The sequence below is a fragment of the Cenococcum geophilum genome, assembly GCF_001692895.1.
Source record: "Cenococcum geophilum 1.58 unplaced genomic scaffold K441scaffold_7, whole genome shotgun sequence".
In the NCBI taxonomy this organism is placed as follows: Eukaryota; Fungi; Ascomycota; class Dothideomycetes; order Gloniales; family Gloniaceae; genus Cenococcum; species Cenococcum geophilum.
In genome coordinates, this window is record NW_027137565.1 from 3,259,966 (window position 1) to 3,283,312 (window position 23,347).

At 50.0% G+C, this 23,347-nt stretch overlaps 7 protein-coding genes across 7 annotated transcripts; 3 read left to right on the forward strand and 4 right to left on the reverse strand.

Moving 5' to 3' along the window:
* Positions 1 to 29: 29 nt before the first annotated feature.
* K441DRAFT_321864 (uncharacterized protein) lies at positions 30 to 2,225 on the reverse strand. The gene is made up of 2 exons (XM_067641170.1): positions 210 to 2,225; positions 30 to 155 (listed from the first exon to the last, which is right to left on the reverse strand). Exon 1 carries the CDS (start codon positions 2,056 to 2,058, stop codon positions 283 to 285), a length of 1,776 nt encoding a protein of 591 aa, XP_067507922.1. The 5' UTR covers positions 2,059 to 2,225; the 3' UTR covers positions 30 to 155; positions 210 to 282.
* Positions 2,226 to 3,299: 1,074 nt separating this feature from the next.
* Positions 3,300 to 4,464, forward strand: K441DRAFT_674513 (uncharacterized protein; the record flags this gene model as incomplete). The annotated part of the gene is made up of 3 exons (XM_067650761.1): positions 3,300 to 3,577; positions 3,653 to 3,733; positions 3,792 to 4,464. The coding sequence occupies 3 exons, from the start codon at positions 3,300 to 3,302 to the stop codon at positions 4,462 to 4,464; spliced, it is 1,032 nt and encodes a 343-aa protein (XP_067507923.1).
* Positions 4,465 to 8,676: 4,212 nt separating this feature from the next.
* K441DRAFT_674514 (ankyrin) lies at positions 8,677 to 12,459 on the reverse strand (the record flags this gene model as incomplete). The annotated part of the gene is made up of 2 exons (XM_067650762.1): positions 8,677 to 11,128; positions 11,243 to 12,459. 2 exons carry the CDS (start codon positions 12,457 to 12,459, stop codon positions 8,677 to 8,679), a joined length of 3,669 nt encoding a protein of 1,222 aa, XP_067507924.1.
* Positions 12,460 to 12,880: 421 nt separating this feature from the next.
* Positions 12,881 to 14,601, forward strand: K441DRAFT_654583 (uncharacterized protein). Its single transcript, XM_067647703.1, has one exon. It carries the CDS (start codon positions 12,990 to 12,992, stop codon positions 14,466 to 14,468), a length of 1,479 nt encoding a protein of 492 aa, XP_067507925.1. The 5' UTR covers positions 12,881 to 12,989; the 3' UTR covers positions 14,469 to 14,601.
* A 383-nt stretch (positions 14,602 to 14,984) lies between these two features.
* On the forward strand, positions 14,985 to 16,584 carry K441DRAFT_604394 (uncharacterized protein). Its single transcript, XM_067645340.1, has one exon. It carries the CDS (start codon positions 15,356 to 15,358, stop codon positions 16,436 to 16,438), a length of 1,083 nt encoding a protein of 360 aa, XP_067507926.1. The 5' UTR covers positions 14,985 to 15,355; the 3' UTR covers positions 16,439 to 16,584.
* A 4,335-nt stretch (positions 16,585 to 20,919) lies between these two features.
* On the reverse strand, positions 20,920 to 21,757 carry K441DRAFT_544372 (SIS domain-containing protein; the record flags this gene model as incomplete). Its single annotated transcript, XM_067642763.1, has 2 exons — positions 20,920 to 21,336; positions 21,392 to 21,757. 2 exons carry the CDS (start codon positions 21,755 to 21,757, stop codon positions 20,920 to 20,922), a joined length of 783 nt encoding a protein of 260 aa, XP_067507927.1.
* Positions 21,758 to 22,049: 292 nt separating this feature from the next.
* K441DRAFT_321982 (uncharacterized protein) lies at positions 22,050 to 22,849 on the reverse strand. The gene has a single exon (XM_067641171.1). The coding sequence runs from the start codon at positions 22,737 to 22,739 to the stop codon at positions 22,194 to 22,196; it is 546 nt and encodes a 181-aa protein (XP_067507928.1). The 5' UTR covers positions 22,740 to 22,849; the 3' UTR covers positions 22,050 to 22,193.
* Between the last annotated feature and the right edge of the window lie 498 nt (positions 22,850 to 23,347).

A 23,347-nucleotide genomic window follows, 5' to 3' on the forward strand; every position in this document is an offset into this window, starting at 1 on the left:
TACGTGCGTAAGCTCTTTAGGTCTCGTAAACCCATCTGATCCACACATTACAAATGGATGCCAGCCCCCATCAACTGAAGACAACAGTCTGATACTTCCCACTCTCAGCACCCAACTCACTATCCAATTCTCCGTCCATACAACCATGCACATAGCTACACAATCAATCAGCGAAACATCCACAAGAATCAAACAGGCAAGCAACCCACCACTCTCCAACCAACACGCCCTCCTCTCCCAGCCTCTCCCCCATCCTCACAACAACCGGCACCCGCACACCCCTCACCGCCACCAGCACATCCCCTGCCTCCGTCTCCGCAGGCCCCAGCCCCAGCGCGCCTTGCCCCGAGACGAAGAACCGCCGCCCGAGACACGCACGCTGCAGCGCGTGGCTGAAGTCGAGCGTCTCCAGCACGTCGTGGACCCGCTGTCGGTAGGGGGGGCGCGCGCGGCCCAGATGCGGTAGGCGGCGATGGCGGACAAGAGGGTTATGCGGTCGAGGCGGGCGTTGCGGACGCGGTCGGCGAGGAGGGTGCGGAGGAATGCTTGCTCTCGCTCTTGCTCGTGCTCTTGCTCGTGCTCTTGCTCGTGCTCTTGCTCGTGCTCTTGCTCGTGCTCTTGCTCGTGCTCCTGTTGGTGTTGGGGCTGGAGGCCCTCGTCTGCGCGTGCGGTCTGGGGATGGTGACCTAGCGCGAGGGCTTTCCAACGGCGGAATGTGGGCGAGAGGGAAGGGTGGGAGAAGTTGGTGGCGTTGCAGATGTCGCTGGTGGTTTGGACGCGGCCGAAGAGGAGGGCTTGGGCGGTGAGGCGGTGCGCGGTGATGTGGGCGATTGCGCTGGACGTGCCGGTGGTGGAGTAGGGTCCTATGAGGGGATGAGGGGCTTGGGCTGTGTCGGACCAGTCTGGGATCCAAGATGGTAGGCTTGCTAGATTTCGCTTTAGGCGACAGTGGGAGAGGAAGTCGAGACGTTGGGTTGAAGTGAGGAGGAACCTGGCTACGTCATGATAGACTTCTTCTACAGATTTTGCATAGTCGATGGGGATGAGGTTCATAGAGGTTGCAGAGACTATGTCTCGGAAATCTTGGGCGAGGCGCAGTAGAGCGTAGACTTTGTCTCTTGCATTGCTTGCTTGTCTTGATCTATAGCGAGTTAGAACATCTAAAAGACTATCAAAGTGTGAGCGCTCGGATGCCGATTTCATAGTAGAATCTCCTCGTGCCGCTACCAGCAGCCTACTCTTGTGTAGTGCACTCACGGAAGAGTTGTCGACTCTGTAAACACACAATGGCATTAAATTCTTCTCTCTTAACAGTCCGATAACCATTACAGCGCTCATGAGGTCCTTCCACGAGATATCTCGGTATCCACAGATAACAACTAGATCCTTTGTAACGGCGCATTCTTGGACGACCCAAGTGCGGTGCCACCAAGCTCGCTCGAAGAGTAGGCCCAGCGCCTTCCATCTGGAGGTATCTGAGAATTCTCGGGTGGCTGCGGCGAGCATTGCCTCATAGTCTTTTTCCTTTGCTACTCGCGCGAGACCTCTTAACAAAAGCATGGCACGGAAGCTTTCGCATGCTTCCTCGCCTAGCCAGATGACGGTCCGCTTGGCGTAGCCGTATATCAGGGTCATTCGGTCGACCTGGCGGTTTCGTTCCTGAATGTCTGCTTGATTTATGCAAATCTGATCAATCCATAGTGTGCGATCATGAGATAAGTCTCTTAGGCGGCGCAGAGCTGCATGCAGGTTCGGCGTTATATGGAAGGCGTGGCCGTTCAATGTGATGTGAGAGGACAGCTGGTGCACACCCTCGATTCCATTGGAGTCCACCCACACATAGGATAATGCTTCATAGTCCCCCTTGACCGATTTGAACGTCCGGTAGAGTAGTTCGCACTCGATAGGTGCAGCTCGAGATTTGCTAGGTAACAGCCGAATCAATCTGATCTCCCAGGATCCATCGACAATATTTTCACTTTCCCGAATGCTCCTTCCGCTTTGAACGGATTCATAGTCTCCAATATCTTGCAGCGGAGTATATTCGAAGGTAGCCATGGGCTAGAACACTTGCATCCTGTGCTAAGAGAAGCATTTATTTTAGACAAGCAGGAATTCTCTCAGCCCCAAGTCGACGCTTATCGTAGAGTATCCAATTCGCACATTTCTCAGCTCTTGAACACGATACGTACAGTAACTAGAGTAAAAAATATCTGCATGTATTGAGGAAGAGGCGATTGAGAATTGAATGCTGAAGCGACAGACTATCCCCTATTAGGGTTTAACGGGAGAAGCCGAAATCACGACCTGGTGAGTCTCAGCGCCGCATCAACATTCTTTATGGCCCCTTTCCACAAGTTCGTGCAAATGCCTGAACTGCTTCTGCTCCAGCCGAAGCTCCAGCTGGAAAACCTCATAGATGAAATGATACCTTCCGGACTTCAGTTATTAACGGATAGAGCCATGATTTTTGGAGTCTCCGCGTTCGGCTCATGTCTTGCAGTCAGGTAGACCGGTCGACTTGTTGGATGACGGCGTTGTAAAAATTTCCTGCAGTATTTCCAAGGATATGTCTAAGCCTTCAAATACGCTGCTGAAGTGGTTGCAGAGATGAACACTCAGATACGTAAATTCCCACAGCCAAACACCTCGCATGCCGAATCGGGCAAGCAGCTCGCCAACTAGCCCGCTGACTACGCAACAGACTCCCCTCTCCCCTCTATGTCCGCCACCTCACCGACCTCTGCCTTGCAGCTTGCATGACTGATCACGCCAAAGCCTATTTGCCGGTGTCGGCAGCCCCACCAGAGCGGGAGTGCTACTCTAGTATTACCCAAAATGGAGGCCGTTAGCCACAATATATAGGGCTGAAAGTCTTACCAGCAGCGCGTGTAACGCTTGGCTGCCATAGGCTTTGTGTCGGTGGCTTGATCAGAGTGAAGCACTACTCTACTATCGCTGCAATGGGACTCGTAAGGCTACAAGCCCGGGAATCCATGCTCCTTGTGCATAGACAAGCTCTGCCCTGGATGATCGCAAGCACTCACCTAACCGGGATAGTATGGAGTAGTTCCGTTTCTATATTCCAACTTGCCCTAGAAGATCATGTCGGTCTTTCCGTTCTACTCAGCCTCTTCGAATCTATATAATGGATACACCTCGTGCCAGCAATGTAATCGTTCAGCATCCAACAACCATCTCATCTACAACTACATCTACACCCGTCTTCATATTATTCAGCATCTTCCTTTTCTACTTCTATCCAAGCCAAATCAACCTCTATTTGGCAAGTTTTCACCATGGTTGACTCCAAAGAAGCCCTTGCGATAGCCCAGCTTGCCGTCTACATTCCTGTACTCATCTGCGCAATCTTCATCATCTTCCGACACGGCTTCAATAAACAGGTCGGCTGGAGATTTCTCGGAATCCTGTGTTTAGTCCGAATTGTCGGATCCTGCTTTGAGATTGCTGCAATACACCATCCGGACAACAAAACCGATGTGAAATGGTCGGCCATCTTGCAGTCTGTGGGCATATCTCCACTGCTGCTAACGGCCTTGGGATTATTGAAACGGCTGTAAGCAATTCCTTTTCCTAGAAACGGATGAGGATTTTAAATTATTGAAAATGCTAACTGGACCCGATCTAACAGAATTGACGAAACGTCAACACGCATTCCCTCTAATTCGGATTATCAGATGCCACTCATGTCATTTGGTATCTTAGGGAAATTGTAAGCACCACATCCACTCACTCCCGGCCCCTACTCACCGCCGCTTACATTCTACTAGAGCCTACCGCTTCACCAAACCTGCTACTGCAGTCGCTCGCCGCAGCCGCGTTATCCAAATCATCTACCTTCCCGCCACCATCGCACTCATTCTCTGTATTTCCGGCGGCAGTGATGAGACTTCCACCAACCCGTCCGATCAGAAATCTGGCAAAACCGAAATTCGAGTCGGTATCATCATGTTCGTCTTCATCTACGTCGGGCTCTTCCTCCTCACCATGATCACGGCGCGCGACTTCAACAAGATCCCCGGTGGCGAACGCCGGATGTTCGTCGCCATCGTACTCTCGCTGCCCTTCCTGGCCGTGCGCATCCTGTACAGTATCCTGAGCCAATTCAGCAATAGCAAGACGTTCAGCATGATGAACCCCCAGATCTGGGCAAGAATTCTGATGGCCGTCATCGAGGAGTTTGTCGTCGTCATCATGTTCACCATCGTTGGTCTTACGGTTCCTAAGTTTTCGGGCGACGTGGCGCGCACCGGCATTCAGCAGGCGAGCAGAGGGTCAAGCCCAGACAGTGGAACTGCGTTCCAGACCTACCGAGCACAGCAGGGACAACAAGCATACCAAGGGCAGCAGGCATATGAGGGACGTCAAGGATTTCAAGGGTACCAAGGGGCTGGCCCTAAGCTGGGATCTAGCCGACCGGACACTCGTGCTGTAATATATTAGAGATGAAGGGATGATTAGGATCAGTTATTGACTAGCTCGGATGAGCGCATCTCAAGACCAGGTAGCTCACTCCTGTTTATTTGGTTTTATACTTTGTACTATAGCATTCCTCGGGTGCTGTTCGGGAAGACGTCTCGGCCACACCTTGTGCACGGTTTTCTACCCTAATAAAGATTAAATATTTCTTTAATATCTTTATGAGATAATATAAATTTTATGTTTATAACTGTATAAAATATTAACACTTATAGTTTTATTAGTTGGGGGAGTAGGCAGGCATCCACAGGAGCTTCCTGCGATTTCGCTTGTATATAGATTCGTTCTTCGTCTTCTCACGCTACCATACACCTGCGTCCCCATGTGACAAGTTTTATAATACAAAATATTGTTACTATTATTGACTCTTTGATTAATGTCTGATACGGATCCTATCTCGGCCCACGCAGACTACTCCGCACCTAGGGGAAAATTAATATTGTGCAGGAAAAAACCCCTGGCATATTGGGGGAAAACCCCTATAAGCCATCTTAGTAGGGTAAAAAGACCCCGTTTAACCACCTCTGCACGCAGCTAGCGGCCCCTAGGGCCCAGCAGCTGCGTCTAGACCTCTGCTGGATCTTAGATCTCCATTGGTACCACTACATCCTTCTCTTAGCTTATCCATAGCTAGGTTCACTACGTCCTAGCTAGGACTTGCTGTTGATTAATTGATTGCCATATACCAGTGGTCTCCTATGTCTTGACCGTCCCCCCTTGCACTCTTGTAGACTTTTTGCCATTATATATCCTTTCCCCTGGTAGGGTTCTACGAGAGTCGGACCGTGCGCGAACACCAGAATCAAAAGTACGCGTATGATCACGGAACCTTGATCCTACTGATTCTATTGGCTAGCTCTTATCGATAACCGTAGGACCCATTTTACCAGGGGAAGGGATACCTAGAGCTCATTGAAGGCGCAAGGGAGATTCATCCGTAACCGGCACCGTAATACTGAAAGGCGAGCGGGATGTGTATACCCTGGGTATCTTTTCCGCCTAGGCCCCAGTTGCCAGGCCCTCTCTAGGGGGGCCAGTCCGTAGAGGAGGGGTAAAAACCATGTGGTCGTTATCCAGGCTGCCAGGCAGTATAGTGCGATTAACGAGACGAGACCTATTGTTCTCCGCGGGCGCGTATTGCCCTAAGGGTTGGGAAGGGGCGTGTTTGCTCGTTCGCTCGTCAACCGTGAGGGTCGTCGATGTCTTTAATTAGGGGGTCAGGGGACGTTAAATCCGACTCGTATCTATGAGGATTACATAGGTGGGCTCAAGATAGGAGCATAGTAGGAGGGGGTACCGTTAGTGGTAGCTTTCGAGATCTTACTATCCCATGTGAAAACTTCTCACTGCCCGCAACGCCTCAACGACCACTAACTCCCACCCGCACGCTGTGCGACGTCTCTGCGTTGGCTCTGCTGAATCCGAAGACCGGTAGGTTCGTAGGCCAAGCCACCTCGTACAGGTGCAGAATCCGATTTCGACGGCCCTAATATAAAATATTAATACTTTTAGTTTTTTAATATATAAATTAAATAACTAGGCTCTGACCCCTAAACTCGGCCGCTGTGAGGGCAAACGGTAGGGAGCTCGAATATATGATAGAAAAGGGCTCGATTCTTTATACAGACGAATCCTTAAGGGGAAAGGGAGGATTCGTTGGGTATGTATGTATGAATATATACATACGTGAGGCGCACATGAGGTGCAGCGAACTCACCTACTTCGCGCGCTGACCGCGCCCACACCGCGACGTTTGCCATCAATGCATTCGTTCGGCCCCCGAGAAATTTTTATTTCGCGCCGAAAACATCCTAACCTCAAGCCCGGCAGCGCCCCCGGAACTGACGGCATGACACGAATCGACTCGACTGTCCGTGCGCCTTTGTGTGGCCAATTCAAACGAATCCAGTCTATTCGTTCGTATAATATTCTCAGAACGAACTCGACATCTTTAACCGCGCCGAGCCACCCAACCCCAAGCCGGATTTTGGGTCATTGAAACTTTCAGAGGGCAATTACACCAGAACGGCCGAAGTAGAACATCAACGGTGTGGAACAACAGCGGGTAAGCAGCCGAGGAGCCGAAATTGCAGCCAATTGGTGTGAAATGTGTGTAGAGAACTCCGGGTCATTGCACCGAGCTCGACTCGGCACACCCAAGAAAGACTATTCACCTCTATAACAAGCAACACAATAAGCGCAGCAACACGCTAGGAGCGCTCCTAATGCGCTAGTAGTGTCTCTAGTACCGCCTCCGCCTGGCTTGATATAATGCTGGCTGTGCTCCCAGGTCCGTTTCCACCTCCTACCAGGTACGTCGCCTTTGGATTGGCTGTATACATGGAAGCGGCGTTATCCTGAGTCCGGCCTCCACTTCCCACCAGTTCGGCAGGTGCCTTAGACTGGAAATCTTTGATAGAGTGTGACAAGTGGCAGAAGTGTTTCGACTGCCTCTGCGGTCGAAGGTCGTAAGTGTGGGCGTTGGCTGACACATCGAGTGATTAGGTTTTGGAGCTCTCGTGGATAATGAGTAGGAATCGACTCAAGATAGTCAGGTATGGTCAGCTTCGATTTCTGCGTGCAGAGGCACCAAAGAGTGACACCGAATGCATAGATGTCAGGCGGTTTTGAGTCCTCAACTTGCGTTCGCCTTATTTTCTACGGTCCAGTTAAGGATTGTCAAAGTAAAGATTGGCTTCCTTGGGGCAGGTCGTCACTTGCCGGACTCTCCAGATTATTAATGTCGAAGAACTCACCTGAGGCTATGTGGCGAAATAAGATCATCCAGAGCTCCTCTAGGATAGTATCCCAGATAGATTCGGACGATTCCGGAACTAGTGTCGAGCGAAACGCCCGCAGTGAACGACAAAATATTTTCATGGCCTCTCGATTCCCACATTGCTTGAATCTCTCACGACCATTTTCCTCATCTTTTGCACATCCTAAATAGACAAGGTGGCAGAAGGATCGCCGTAGGAATTACGCGGTTTCTTCAGCAAGTTCGCTTCCTTGCAAGCTAACAGCCGCTCCATAATTAGTGCTTGTGAAGTGAAAGCCAACACTCTTTCTACTAACTTTGCTGGTAAACTTCCGTTTCACCAAGAAGACATCGCCGGAGCCTCCTTTGCCCAATTTTTCCCCCTTAGTGTAATCTGGGTTGCTTCCTTCGATCAAGCGGAGGTTCGCCATTGCTTTAAAAGATGGGAGTCGCTTACGTGGGAGGGGATCTCCTCAAAGTCGGGCATGTAGAGAGGAGAGCCTGGATCGGAAGGACGGAAGATGCAGTAGCTTCCCTTTAAATTAATGAATCTGTAGAGTGTAGAGCAAGCAGCCTATCAACTTGCGGGTGTCTCGGGTGGTCTCGTGACTAATCTACTGTCAAGTGGCCTGATTCCGAAAGACCAGCTGAATTTCTTCCTGTTACACCTGTTGCGCAAAGAATTTGGGAATTTGTCGATTGATTGCTCACCATAACCTTTACGTGGCGAGCGTGAACTCTCAGACGCGTGAAGTTTTCAGTTCTCCTAACGAGGGCTGAGTAATGGCGCGAGGTTTGGGGATGAGCATCATGCAAGCTCTTTTGTTCTAGGCCTCGATGAAGATCTCGAGATTCAAGAACAAGCCATTGGCACGAGCTAGATAGCGTGGTTAGGGATCAAAGGCGAAGCTACGGAGTCTGCTTCGGCGGCTGAAAGAGAATATTTACATGGAGGATAGCCCGTTTTTCTGATTAGCAGCAGCGGGGTCTCAGGACTTAGCTGGGTGCGTCGAAGACTAATTAGTGTTCTTCAGCAACGTTCTACTTGGTCGCTCTGAAAGATTGGTTGGCACTAAATTCGGCACACCCGGCTCGTAGTTTCAAGTCCAGAATCGCACCCTCGTATAATTGATGTTCCATCTGTACCGTGTCAATTGGCCCCTTAGAGCTAACGCAGAGAAGTCTATACGGCTGCGCTGCACACGCGTTGTGTCGTGGTGGTGGTGAGGAAATTTTTTCACTCGTTGTGTAGTGAGATACAACATAGCTGCAATAGCCTCACAGAAGTGAGCTGGCTAAGGGTCAGGATGTGTTCGTTTGAGTACTGGAAGGCGATGTCACTGCTTCCGATATTGTCGCTCTCGTGATGCATTTTTGTCGCTTTGAGGTTCATTGTGGGGTTTCCGCGTCGTAAGCACTCATTGCGTTCGTTTGAACTGCATAGGGCGCTCAGGTATCGTAATTGGAAGACTGCCCCATACCGGTTCTGTGCTAGGTCCAGTCTGAGGTTTTGATCTATTCTCTTGAAGTCTTTCCATAACCCATTCGAAGCTCCGATATCCAGAATCATCCTCGAACCAAGTAGGGAACCGAAACACGCTCGGTTTCGCGTCATAGCTTGTCAGAAGTGAGAGTATCTCCGATGTGTTGCGATTTACAAAGCCGAGCGTGCGTTTCACTAGGGGTTTGTCCTCGATATTGACGGATTTAAGTGCTTCGGTTGTATCAGGATAGCAGTATCGCCAGTACAATAGGTCGAGCGGCAAACGTCCGTACTCATCCGGAATGTTCGGATCCGCTCCAGCCTCAAGCAAAGCTTTCACGACCTTGTAATTGCCGATCTCAGTCGCCATACCCAGCACAGTGCTGTGATGAGGGCCATCGGTACTGTTAATGTGATGCTTCTCTTTGTACTTCTGGAGCAGTGTGAACACGATCAATCGCGTAGTTTCAGCCTCTTCAGGATCCTCGCCGATCATAGGCACAGCCACATGTAGAGCGGAGAATTTATCTTCCCCATGTCGAAAGACGATGAAGCCGTCGCCGTCGCGATCCGGAAGGGTCAGTAAGAACTGAATGCGTCTTTCGGCATTCCGGGTATGCGAGAACAGTAGCGTTCCGAGGATGCTTCTGTAGAGTCGATCATTGGGATCCTTCAACTCACTCTCAGACTCGGTCAACATCTCGTCCTTATCGAAGCCCTGATCGTAGAGGTACTGTGCAGTCTTGAGATTACCATTGTGGACTGCAATGTAGAAAGCGGACCAGTTGCTTCTACCTGTCTTCTTCAGTCGAGCACCTACTTCAACTAGCTTCTGAATGTAGAAAAGATCGTCGGTTTCTTTGCAGGCTCTCAGTACAGGGTCGAGACCATACATATCAAGCGCTTCGACATTTGCGCCATGCTCTAGCAACAGCAAGAACATTTCGCGATTGCGATGAGTGATGGCGAGGAATAGGGGGGTGCCGCCAGAGGATGCAGATCCCCATTTGTTCTCGAGGTGATCCTGAAATCCGTATCGGAGTCCAGAGCGTAAAACATCCGCATTGCAATCATGCCATGCTACTGCGAACGTAGCCGTCATCTTTTGGTCTTGGACTTCTAGCACAGAATCTGTTGGCGCACCGTGCGTCACAAGCAGATCAATGACCTTTCTCTGTTCTTCCTCGAACTGCAGTCCATGTCGTACCAAGCGCGTCCACCGCGACTCATTTCCAACGACAAAGAACAATGGCTGGACAAGCACAGGTACACCTTCTCCCAAAGGCCGGAACACTGGTACTGCAAGCTTTACGCGTTCATATTGCAAGAAAAACTCCACGGCTGCGGAGTTGCGGAGACTGCATGCGAATTCGAAAGCCGATTTGCCTTCGCCAAACCGATATAGAGGATCTGCACCGAGGTCCATAAGAGTGTGCAATGCAGAGATATCTTTGGCAATGATAGACCAATGCAAAGCAGTACCACCAACAGGTAGGTCTGAGAAAGCACTGGGGATATCTCGCTTGTCCTTGATGACATTGGCCCAGGCATCGATATTAGCTCCTCGAATTTTCAGCATCCTGGCTACGTCTCTTTGTTCCTCTTCGGTGAATGTGACAAGCCAGTGAAGCGGCTGGACTCCGTTTGGTACCCCGCAATCCGTCATAGCTCCCTTTTCCAGTAGGCACTTCGTTACACGGGCGTTACCATGTCGACAGGAAAGAAGAAGTGATGTCTCTTGATCGCACACAATCTGATCAATAATGCTCGGCTCATGATCTAAGAGCATCTGGACTAATTCAAGCTGGTCATTGATGATGGCGAACCTGAGGAATAGTTTCCGCCAATTCTTTGAATAGCAGCCATCCGAGGCCTCTCCATCAACGGTATTCTGGTCATAGGTGAGGCTGGAAGTGAAGTCGGCGAACGTTTCTTTCCTCCGCCTTATCTGCTGTGTATTTGATTCATTCTCTCGCGAAGCCGACTTCACCGCGCACAGTGGTCGGGCGATCCCCTGCTCAGCTATGTTAACGAGCCACCCTTGCCAGATAGAAGGATCCACAGATGTTTGCTGTGGAGTATAAAACACGTCGAGAAGAAGTTCTTGGGCACGGGCATTCCCCAGTATAGCACTTTGGCGTACCAACTCGCCAGCCTTTTGGATGTCGTATCCCACGCCGACTTCGTCAACGTAAGCCCACGCGAGGTTTAACATAGCTGCAGATTTACGCGAGATATCGGTGTTTGAGGATGATATGCTCTGCAAATCGGACGCAATCCTCTGCTGTACACCTGTCGGAGACTTCCGGACGACTCCGTATACGCTAGGAAGCTTGACCGATCTCAAATTAGCTACACTCATGTAAACATAGATGTTGAACGTACGTCTAACATATCGTTAGATGAGAAATAAAGATGTGATGCAGATCTAGTCCCCAAACTACAAATACCAAAATAGTTAGCATAAGACCAAGTCGATCTCTGAATAACGGGCGACATACTGTTCCAGTGCAAGAATGGATTCGGAGTCAGCCAGAGTATTGACCTCGGGTACAAGTCCAAGGGTATCTCTTGTCAACCCGATCGTTACTGCAAGGAACGACTGCATCGAATCCCAGTCACCATGCGACTTGTAGAAAAGCTCCGCCTCCCTCTGGGCTCGTTGCTCGTATTCCGACCGAAGTATCGGCATCAAAGGCATCTTTTCATCGGAAAATGAGGCACAATATGACTCGATGAGGTTGCGTAGAATTTCCAATTGCAATTCTTTTAATTTGCGGTGCTCATCAATAGTCAGAGGGCGGTGCTCCCCCCGATCGGTCGGAACGGAAAGCTCAAACGGCTTAGCAAACTCTAGGAGCGTAAGGATTCTGGACATGTCTTTGAATCGGTGGCTAGGGTACTTTTGAAGTGAGTATGCGAGTATTTTGCAGAGGAGAAATGCCGCGCATTTCTCGTCCTGCAGATAGCGCAGAAGATTGAGCTGCGTGGTTGCCGCTAGTATGCTCGAGTTCTTCAGCTTGTTGACGTTCTCCTCGCGGTCTTCTTCTGGTATTGACTCGAAGAACGACACACCATCTTTGAACACAGTATGCAAAAGAAGTCCATATGAGTATATGTCCAATTGACATAGATAGCGCCGATCAATGACAGTGCTGGCTTCTGGTGCCTCTAGCTTCTTTGTGAAGCCAACAAAACGCTCATCATTCTCGGAAAGTGAGAAGCCGAAGTCGATGAGCTTGACGATGAACTTTCGCTCAGAATGCTTGCAAACCAAAAGATTTGATGTTTTGATATCCCCGTGGATGATCCCGCAAGAATGAAGTGCTTCGAGGCCTTTCGCGGTATCGATAAGAATGTCAAGCTTGTCCGCGTAAGATGAGCCATATCCGTTCCATTGATAGTCTTTGACGCTTCCAAGCTCCGCATACTCCAAGACGAGCGCAGGCAGGACATTTGGTGTAAAAGCATCACCAGCATCGTGGTACATGACTCCGAGGAAGTCGATAATGTTAGCATGTTGGCGGAGGGGTGGATGGCGGAGAATCTGCAGCTCCGTAGCCAGCTCTGAAAGAACATCCGCATCGTGCAGGTCATTAGAGTCCACTCTCGGGTGCTTGACTACTACAAATTCTCGGTCTTTAAAGAGCTCATCATTTAAGCCGTGTGGGAATGACGATGACTGGACTTTTCTGACGTCGAAAGACGCTCCGCCCATGCTCACATCTGCGAATTTAGGGGAGCTATTTGTAAGCGCTGGGTGCAATCCGATCCGATTGCTGGTCTCATCCTCGAAATAGATAGCCAGGAACGCAAGGAAGTCTGGACACCGTGACTTCACTTGGCTCTGGATTTCTGGCACCACAGGCTCGTTTATTGTAAGAGGGCGAGCGAAGAAGGACGACATCGTAGGATAAATTAACCGGTGAACCTAGACAATTGTTCAACCGCCGGAGCATGTACGAGATTTCGAGATTGGTGACTATAGAGGAGGGGGCATTCGTGTCTGCCGATAAAAGGCAATGAATAGGAACCTGAACACGTTATCCGGTTACCTGCAGGTCCCGTGAGAAGCCCAGGGATGCTCTTCGCGCCACACCGCTGGTTGCTTTTCAGCCCGCCATCAAGCAAATCAGCGACAACTCTCGCCGATTCGTTCAATGGTCTTTACACGAAGAGATATTGCTCCCAGAGTATCACATATCTAATGTTGATATCCTCCGATCCTCCAGCAGGTTGTAGTTAGCCATGAACGACAAACTTGTAAACGTCGGCTTCGAAATGGGCGCTGTTAGCCTTGGCCTAGGAGCTTTCGGTGGAACGGTCGACTTGTTACACGCATGCAGACGAGGATATGAAGCTTGGGGAGGCTTGAGCGGACTCGACCAAGACCTCGCCGTGCTGAGAGCGAAGCTGGTCCTCCAGCAAGGTCTTTTCGAGCAATGGCAACGGGACTGGTACAATTTTGCAGTGACGAACAAAGTCTCTGTCGAAAAGCTACGGCTGTTAAAAGAGCACAGTCGGACGGTAGAGCCCGCGTTAGATTCAGTACGCAACCTCATCGACGGGATGAAGGCTCTCCGAGACTATGCAGCCACAGGTCAGACGCCAACGGGTGTCGACAGACTAAAGTGGGTTGCAAATGAGATAGAGTCAAGCAAGAAGACATTGAACGAAATTGAGTCGCTCCTTGCAGGCCTGTACAGACTTCTGCCACCAAGAAGCCCGAACATCGAAGCTGCACAGATAATCATCTCAATGAGCTCTCAGCAAGAGTCGTCCGACGCTGTCGAGGCTCTTCTCCAGGCCGAATCCACGTCCGCAGTCGTTTCTGGAACATTGAGCCTGCGGAGAGCAGAAAAGTCTTTACAAGAGGACCTGCAAAGCCGAGTCGATAGAATGAAGAATCAACCGCCAACTCCCAATGTGCTGGTAGCAACCGCTCGGTATAAAGTCCTGCAGCCCGACTCCATCTCCGCAGGGTTCCGCAGCTTTGGTACCCTGGACGGCAAACCCGCGGTATTCGAATGGAAGAAGTACGATCCAAGCTGGCAGGGCCGAAAGGGTATCGAACTCAGAGGCCGCGTAGACAATCTAGCTCGGCTATTGAATACGGACAAGAAGCCACAGGAATTGTTGATACTTCACTGTGAAGGGTACTTCGACAGTCCTGGCGAAAGTCGATATGGATTCGTGTTCCTGCTTCCACAGCCTTCAGATGGGAATCCATACTCATTGAGATCCATGATTGACGAACCAGCCTTAGGGAGATTGCCGACGCTCGAAGATCGATATCAATTGGCTTACTCCCTCAGCCTCTCCATTGCGATATTGCATACTGCCGAGTGGCTGCACAAGAGCATTCGGAGCCACAACGTGCTTTTCATGTCGCAGAACCAGCGCATCGTGTGGTCACGTCCATATCTTGTTGGCTTTGAGTATTCCAGGCCGGACAAACCAGATGAGTCCTCAGAGAAGCTAGAGCAAAGTGCGCGGTTCAATCTCTACCGCCATCCGCTAAGCCAAGGAAGTCCGAACGAGACATACAGGAAGCTATTCGATTACTACAGTTTTGGCGTAATGTTGCTCGAGATAGGAATGTGGAGGTCGGTTTGGAAGTTCTGGAGAGAAGGAGTATCTGCTGATGCTTTCAAGAACGAACTCATAGCCACGGCATCAGGGAAGCTGCCTCATTTTATGGGCGTCGAGTACGCGAAGCGACGCTAAAGTGTTTAAGAGGGGACTTAGAGGCTCGTGATTATCTAATCTTGAAGGCTTTCTTCGTCGAGGTGGTGGAAGTGCTCGGAAGATATACAGTAAAAACTCTTTAGTACGATATTTAATTACAACGATACACTCTGTATTACGATCTATACTTCTAATGATATCGTTAAGTTCCTACTACCAAAATCGGTATAACCAGAAGAAATTTTGTGTGGGAGGGAAGCTATACGATGGGCAGCGTGTTTTCGGCCATGAAGACACGCTGGGACGATGGATCTGCACCTTTTCGTGGTGAGTACTGCCCTGATCCACTTGCGGAGATGCGCCGTGGCAATCTTGGCAGTCTTTGGCGTTTAGGTACCCGGAACTGGGAACCACTAGATCAAACGAGCATCGAGATACATAAGTTTCGAAGTCTCGAAAATGGCTCTTAACAATCAGAAAGCAGCTAAACTTAAACGAAATAGGACGAACGAGAGCTTTGCGAAACGAAACGAAACCCTAATCAGTAAATGTAATGAACTTAGTTTTGGTGTTTTTTTCGTGAGAAAAAGCATGCACTGGCCGGTTCCGTGCACGAGCCATAGACAGTCCAAAATAGCAAAACTCAGCAATACGAAATCAACTATTGAATTGAGAAACCCCTCACCATTTTACACTATCGCACTCACTATATCTCAGTTCTCCATCGATCCTTATCACTCAAATCCGGAGGCTTCCATAGGCAGTCACGTGCCGACCGCACCCAAGCCTCTCCACCGCCTCGCCCTCCACCTTCAACATCACATACACTCAAGCATCGAAACCACTCACCACACCCTACCTACAATCCACCTATAAACTACCACCCTACAAAACCACCAGCGCCCCCCAGCGCCCCAACCCCCAAAATGCAAGGCTTCAACATGGGCCGCTACTACCCTCCCTCAGACAGCCCCCCCACGTTCAACAAATCCCACCCCCTCGGCGCACGCGCCAGCAAACTACGGCAGGGGATCCTCAAAGTGCGCTTCGAGCTGCCCTTCGCCGTCTGGTGCACTGCCTGCAGCCCGGAAGCACTGATCGGGCAGGGCGTGCGGTTCAATGCGGAGAAGAAGAAGGTCGGGATGTACCACAGCACGCCGGTGTGGGCGTTCCGCATCCAGCACGGGGCGTGCGGCGGGTGGATCGAGATACGGACGGATCCGGGGAAGGCGGAGTACGTGGTCGAGAGCGGGGGGCGGCGGCGGGATTACGGGGTCGAGGAGCGGGGAGAGGGCGAGGCGGCGGTGTTGGGGCCGGAGGAGAGGGAGAGGAGGAGGCGGGACGCGTTTGCCGCGTTGGAGGGGAAGGTCGCGGAGAAGGGGGAGGAGAAAAGGAATAGGGAGAGGGTGGAGGAGCTGTTGGAGGAGCGGGAGCGCGCGTGGGCGGATCCGTATGCGGTTAATAGGCGGTTGAGACAGGGGTTTCGGGTCCGGCGGAAGGTGTTGGAGAAGGAGGAGGTGCACAAAGAGGGGATGAAGGAGCGGTTCGGGTTGGGATTTGATATTGTGGATGAGGTTGAGGGGGACCGCGTCCGCGCTGGCTTGGTCGAGTTTGGGAGTGTGGGGATTGGGGACCAGGAGGTCGAGAGAGCGGCTCGGAAGCCGCTGTTTGCGCTTGAGTCCGAGGTGGGCAAGACAGAAGGAAAGAGTGGGAATAATGGGGAGAAGAAGACGAGAGCCCAGAGAGAAGCGGAGAGGAGAAAGGAGGCACTGCAGCAGGAGATTAGGGGGAATACGCGCGCCGCGATGGATCCATTTTTAACAGAAGCCACGCGTGATGGTTCAAAGGGGACAGTCAGGAGAGTCATTGCTGGTCTGAAAAGGAAGCGTACAGATGAGACGAAGGCGGAGGAGGGAGGTACTGTTAAGGCTACGGGCCTTGAAGATAAGCCTCCTCCTCCTCCTTCAGTGAAACCACCTCTGCCGTTGGTCGAGTACGACTCCGATTAATTAATGGGGCCTTATAGTTGAGCAGCATCTTTAAAGGGTTTTGCATGGGAAGGCGTTATATACCACATTGCAGCATTTTCAAGGGCATATCATAGGCAGCACAGAAAAGCTTGAAGACTAAAAATAAGTCAATTGAACTATATGTGACATCTAGAAGTACTCTATGGAGTTCCCTCCGATCTGCAAACCGGAAGGGACGTCTTTAGATTGCTATCTGGAACTCTATTGAGTCGAAGCATTAGCACCTTTAACACAGAATGAAATGGTCGATGCAAGGCAACCTGATCGGGCGACTCTGGCTCTGTTCCACTACATGAGGATGAGAGTTGGTGGGGCATCTCCGAATCACTATTTGTGGACTAGAGTGGATTGGAATCATCCGATTTGATCTCAGATTGACAATCGGAATCCTTAGCTGTTGCCTCCAGTTCACTCTCAAGGCCCACATCTCCAGGTTTGGGCTGTGTCATCTCCGCTATGCTGCCTACATGGCTGGAACGTTTGGTGATGTTAGCATAAAATTATAAGTAACTTCAAGTCAAGTCTTGATATAGCATTTCATTACAAGCGCCCTTCGACTATACTTATGAAGAGCTCGGACTTATAAGAGGGGATTACGTATTTCTTCAGGATTTGGGGAATTTTCAAGCGTTTCCTCGGATTGAGATGATTGGTCACCGGATAAAGGTACCAGTGCCGATCATTCCAATCCGTCTCGGGACCGAGTTTTGTTGGAGAACCGTCTCCCGCAGCTATAATGACCCCGTTGTTGATGTTGTCGTATGTTGGTGCCCGCATCTTCTCACCCTGCCAGGTACTATAGCCAATGGAGCAGTTCTTGGGTAGACCACAACGCGATCTCAGGAATTGGGACACATGGTTTCGGCCGGATAAGAATGCGTTAGTTGTATTTGCCCAGCCCACCCATTACGCAGCGGTACTGCACCCAGGTGACTTTGTACAGCGGTCCAGAGGGATTTTCACTCGGCAAGAAAGGTTGAGCAGATATTGGAATAACAGAACAGCCAAAGCAAGACCGAGAGATGTTTTTTAACAATGGTATGCGTTATTAGAATAAGTCGAATCAATATCTGTAGAGTAAGATGAATATGAGTATCCCCCTCATAGGGAGATGAAAAAATGCTTTTAGAAGTTGTTTCCTAATACAATACCACTCGTGATCTTAGCAAGCGCCGGAGGACATACAACCAAGCTACAAAGGACTGGTTGTGTAGCTTACAAAGGCTTCCGAACCCCTGCAAGGATATGAAGACAATTAGCCCCAGGTCCTGGACTACTGTCAAACCCCGAAAGCCTCCAGGCTCCAAGTGATCGGGTGATTTCATGCTTAGATTCATCCCCAATCCGACCACCTCAGATCACGGTTCGGAGTCAACCTCATAAGACCACAACGCGTTTTGGGACTCCCAGGGCCTACGCAAAGGCGGTATTAGGAAATACTTTAGAATAAAGTTCCTGGAAGAGAAGAATTGAAGGTTGTGATGGCAAATAGCTCCAACGATCTGAACTGTGCGGCGGGAAGTTTTCGGAAAATCCGAGTCCCTTCCCACCAACCCAAATCAAACTTTTTTTAAGATAAATCGTAATGGTTTGCCATCACCAAATGACGGCCATTTAGAGAGACGCCTGTGTAGTTGCTAAGATCGGAAAATGTGATGAAGTCTGAGTGAAGTTTAACAAAAGAAGACTCATCGCGTGTATGGATGAGTAAGGTGCGCAAATATCTTCATAGGAGCTCCTGAGAATTTTAATTTCCCTGGTTGTCCATTAGATAATACTCCTTTTTACTTTCTCCTTTCCAGCATGGCTGGATGGCTTTAGGGCTCTTTCACACCATCGTTACGCGTTCCATCCCTCTCCCCATTTTTGTCTTGGCGGGGGTTTTTCAATTTTTCATCGGATCCATCCTACGTTGTTTTACGCTGCTGGGCCATGGCCATACCTCAACCAGATACACGGTTTATGCTTCTCCTTACGCGTTTGCTGGAGAGCCCCACTCAAGAATGGTTTGCATGAACCTACCCTAGATATAGACTGCCACACAAATTCCACGTCCGTTGGAAAGCGCCTGCCAGAGCACACTAAGGGATTCACTCAAGTCCCATACAAAATCAACTCTCCCAGCTAAGCTCCTCCAGAAGCCGTCAATCGTCATGGGCCTTACACTCATGATCAATGGCGACTTGCTCACCCAGCCCATTCCTCAGCTGATTCAGGGATTTCAGACCTGAACCAGCACCCAAATAAAACAGCAACGCACTCTACCTGGTTTAGTCAGCACTCTCACACATCAGCTAGTCGAAGGGTTATCACGCAAACAGCACAGTCCATTTGGAGAATAGACAACGTGACGAATAGAACCCTACTTAAAAATCTCTCTACCCAGCCCCTCCCTCTCCCTCTCCAGCTCCAACACCTCCACCCGTACAATCCTCTAATGATACCTCCGCGCAAACGAGTCCGGATCCAGTATACCATATTCCTGATCGTCCGGCCGAGGAGCAGAAGGGCGCGGCCGCGGCCGCGGCCGCATCAGCTACAGATTTTTCGGCGCGCCAAAAGCCCCAGGCCGCAGCGTAATGCCAGCTATGGGTAGCTGTGCAAGAGGCTAGCAAAGAAGCAGGTTTGACGCCGGACCGTCGTTCGGGTCTAGGATGGGCCAGTGCAAGGCCTAGTAGCCTCGGATCCCCGGGGGGGGTTGTGTTGCGGGAAGAAGGCCGAGCCGCCTTGTGGGAAGAAGACCAAGCTGGCTTGTGGGCTAGGGGGCGTTGTTGGAAGTAGGTTGGGCTGTCTTGTGAGCTGGGAGGGGGTTGGGGTTGACTAGACCGTGTGTTTGGCTGGTAGTATGGGTTTGCGGGAGTGCATGGGGCTTGCGGGTCTGGATAAACGGGCGCGTTGATGTGCGCTGAAGCGCTGGATCGGTCGGCGGGCCATAGTTTGTCGGGTGGTCCCGTTCGATGCTTTGGTAAACGGCTTCGTCTAGGGCGGGTCCCTGGTCATAAGAATTTGGTTGCCGAGATTGCTGAGATTGCTGGGCCGAATCCGATGTAGCATTGGAAGCAGCCGGTGAATTTGCATCTGAATCTTAGCCCCGGAAACAGAATGAATTTCTCGGAGCATTTCGGATTCCATGCTTTGTTGCCTGTCGATGGCCTGCACAAGCCTTGCCGCATGGCCCATGACACCTGGATCTCCAACGTCCGAACCAGCCATGTCCACTTATTTTCGCGCACTTTGTGTATCTTCTCAATCAGAACAGCAGCATTTATGAGTGACTCATAGTGATTATAGAGCAGCGTGATTGGTACTTCCTGCTCAGGAGTATTGGCGATGAAGATATGATCGTAAAGAACAGTCCCGTTTGGATTTGAATTTGATTTGATCACTACTACCACATATTGGAATATCGGAGGCGTATATGACAAATTTAGAAAGTTGAGAAAGCGATTACCAAGCAATTGTCGCATGCATCGAATTTTTGAGAAACGTAAGTTTTACAAGCCAGTCTAGGCCGGCTGGAAATAATCGCATGAATGCATGGCCACCCGTATGAAGACATGGTCAAGAATTTTCCAAGAACGAATCTGCGGATAAAGTGCTTTGAAAGGCGATACAAATTGACACTGTTGTCTGCTAGAGATCGTGAAGGCTAGGGAAAAAAGAGAACACGTTGGAAAGAGACAAAATTTCTGACCAGCCATGGTTTGGAAAGTACGAGGTGTGGGTGTATGGGTGTGACTGCATTCCCATCTTTGCTATCCTAAATCCGCAATCGATGACAGACGATCATTGCGTTTCGAAGCGTTCAGAATTGAAGCATCAATTGCGCATAGCAACTTGTCATTTTAACCCAAAGGTCTCTAAAACCGTTAAAAGAATACTTGAATCCAACTTCAAGGGGTCGGGAAAATGGAAATGACATATCACTAGGGCTAGAAGTAGTGATGTGAAAGTGGTAAATATTGCTCCTGGCAGACCGGTCCTATTTTGAAGGTGAGCATAACGATGCCGTACAATGAACAGGGCAAAGTACAAAACCAACAACCCGGGATAAAACTTGTGACTTTCCTGATACCACAGTAGTTAAATGAGCGGAAGCCCCCTCATCTAGAGCATGATAGAGGGAAAACCTTGAAGTGGTCTTGTCATTCAGCTTTTGCATAAGATTCCTTCTTACTCAACAATTCGAAGGCAAAGAACCCACCACGTCGCACCTGTGCTCACGAGAACGATTTATGCTCTTCTTTAATCGTCAGGGCAGCATGATACAACTCTGGCGATTCCGCTGACCCGCAGCAAGATGCGCGGCGCAAAACTGCTTTGGTTACCCTAGGCGGCGATGGAAATCTGCCCCATACAAATACCATAAATTTTCACCATCTAGTGTGCAGTCATAACTTCAAGAACGTCGTAGAGTTCGTGGAATTCGAAGAATCTCCGTCTAGCCTGATTCCTCAAGCTTACGGTACGACGATGCTCTTGTGCCTCTTCCTGAAAAGCTTCTTCTCCTTCTCCGCCTCACATTCCTGATCATCCTTTCTTGCGCCTATTGCACCCCCTGGGTGATTTTTCCGGAATACCTGCCTTACCCGCTCCTGATGCACACTACCCGCTGCAGTAATGGCTAGCATGTCACCAACAGCCATCGCTACAGTTGTAGATGTGGTAGGCGCGCATACACCGAAAGACTCCTCTTCAGGTTGGTGGATCGGCGCAGGTAAAAGGATAGCATCGGGTCGTTCTGCAAGGAGAAGGCAGTCCGAAGCAACTGTATGAGAGGTAAGGGCCAATATAGGAACACTTTCCGGAATGTGCGGCAGGAGATGAAGTAGCTCAGGGGTCCGACCGGAGTAAGTAATGAACATGAGAGCGTCATGCTAAGAAAAATCAATAATGGATCTATAGATCGGGGGACCAGCGGCCTTTGCATACCTCGCTCACATCCCCGAGATCGCCATGCATTGCCTCAGAGGCGTGCAGGAAAGAGCTACCTAACCCCAAACTCTTCATTGTGGCGACTATCTTCATCCCAACCAAGCCACTCTTACCTACCCCACATATAATAAACCTCCCACCTATCTCATTGACCTTGGTTATACAATCGACTGCTCGTAGAAGGCCGTCTCTGGCCATAGAATCAGTCTGGTATAACATTGTCACATGGGAAAGCGCAGTCGCCTCGGTAGACAGGACATGTACAGCTCGATCGAGGGTCTGGACGGCATCTCGATCATCCATCGACAGAGGAGGCGTAAGAGGGAGAGAAGACGAGTGTTTCCGCTTTAAAGTCACAGGCATTTCCAGCACATCTCTTCGGCCCATATCGTCTGAAATGGTAGGTGGAGAGGACTCTTTCAAAACCATCTCACGGCAAGAATATACCACGCACGCCAGGGGAGTCTTCTGGGAATCGGCAATTGGTGGGTAGGATGGCTTCCAAAGGGTGGCCAAGACGTGGTCTAGTGAGGTGGAAAAGGCCGAAGAGAGGTTGAACGAAAGGCTGAGCGAGAGACTCGCTCAGTAGGGCGTATTGATAATAGTGAGTCGGGCATCTGTAGTGGTGAGAAAGACAGTAGTTTTATATTAAAATATAATATCATGGTGGTACCGTCGGCGAAGACCTTGGCTTTGATTAAGATATACGTGATCCGCGCTAAACCTGAAAGACCATAATTCCTTGAACCCCCCGTGTGTCGGCGAGTGGCCCAAATCAGCCACTCTAGCTTATGTCGGCTTAAACCGGATCAGACGTCTTTTCTTTGCGCCCAACCGCTTGCAGGTCCGCCTTGCGTCCGCTCATGACCACCAGCCCGTCGGCGCATTGCTCGACAACATTCATGCCCAATTGCTCCTTGTAGAACCGTTTCGCTTGCTCCGAGCCAGTCAATAAGAGAACTCGTCTCAGTTCTGGCATATCTTCCACCATTTCCTTACAGCATGCGATCAACCATTTGCCCAGCCCAAGATCTCTACAATCCGCTTGAATGTAAACATCTGTAAGGTATGCGAATGTCACATAGTCGGTGATAATGCGAGCTATACCGATTTGCGTAAATGCTGGCCCACTTTCAGAATCTTCCCGTTTGTCCTGGATATAAAGACCAAGTGTGCAAGAGTTGTCCAGCATCAACCGCAGGCTCGATGGGGACATCGCCTTTGCCCAATACATTGCTGCATCTTCAAAAGCTGTCTGTATGAAATCGTGCGAAAGGAGGGTTCGAGAGGTTGAAATTAAATATTTCTTGTCCGCAAAACTACGATACCAATCTCGAGAAGCCATTGCAGAAGTACAGTAAGAGAAAGAGAAGACCCCTAAAATCAAACCGAATATGTATGTGTGGTGTTGGCTCACAGGGCGCACGAGGTTACAAATCGACAGGGCAAGCCCATGGTTGGTATCTTTAGACCTCCCTATTTTGCTTAATTATTCCGAAGTCTTGGATGAGAAACACAAAAAACACCGAAAACACCAAAAAATCGTCATATGCCCTCCTAGCCTCTCATACATATTTCACCGCATCGAAATCTAGAGCAACGCACGATGAAGAAGTGCTGGTTAAATTGCTTCGGTCGCGCAAGTGCAGCAGTTTCTCATGATTCTCATGAGAATCAATAGCATGCAGGAGCTGAGATTCTAGATTCCACAGCCGAGGCTTAGCCACCACCACATTTGCCAGGGGTTTTGCCAGGGGTAATGCAAGTGTCGTCCAGCACGAGACTGCATAGATCAGCCACACCTCCTAGAGTCCGCATCAAATGCCGGGTTCAATTGGACTTCAGCAACTTTACAAGGTGGTTCCCGTAACCCAGGTGGCTTACATGGCCACAAGGCTGCAAACATGGCTTTTTTATAGCCTAATCGGGGCAAACCTAAGACGAACTGGATTC

Coding starts and splice junctions, on each gene's coding strand:
- K441DRAFT_654583 (XM_067647703.1), top strand. CDS start 12,990: ATGAACGACAAACTTGTAAACGTCGGCTTCGAAATGGGCGCTGTTAGC.
- K441DRAFT_321864 (XM_067641170.1), bottom strand. CDS start 2,058: ATGGCTACCTTCGAATATACTCCGCTGCAAGATATTGGAGACTATGAA.
- K441DRAFT_321982 (XM_067641171.1), bottom strand. CDS start 22,739: ATGGCTTCTCGAGATTGGTATCGTAGTTTTGCGGACAAGAAATATTTA.
- K441DRAFT_604394 (XM_067645340.1), top strand. CDS start 15,356: ATGCAAGGCTTCAACATGGGCCGCTACTACCCTCCCTCAGACAGCCCC.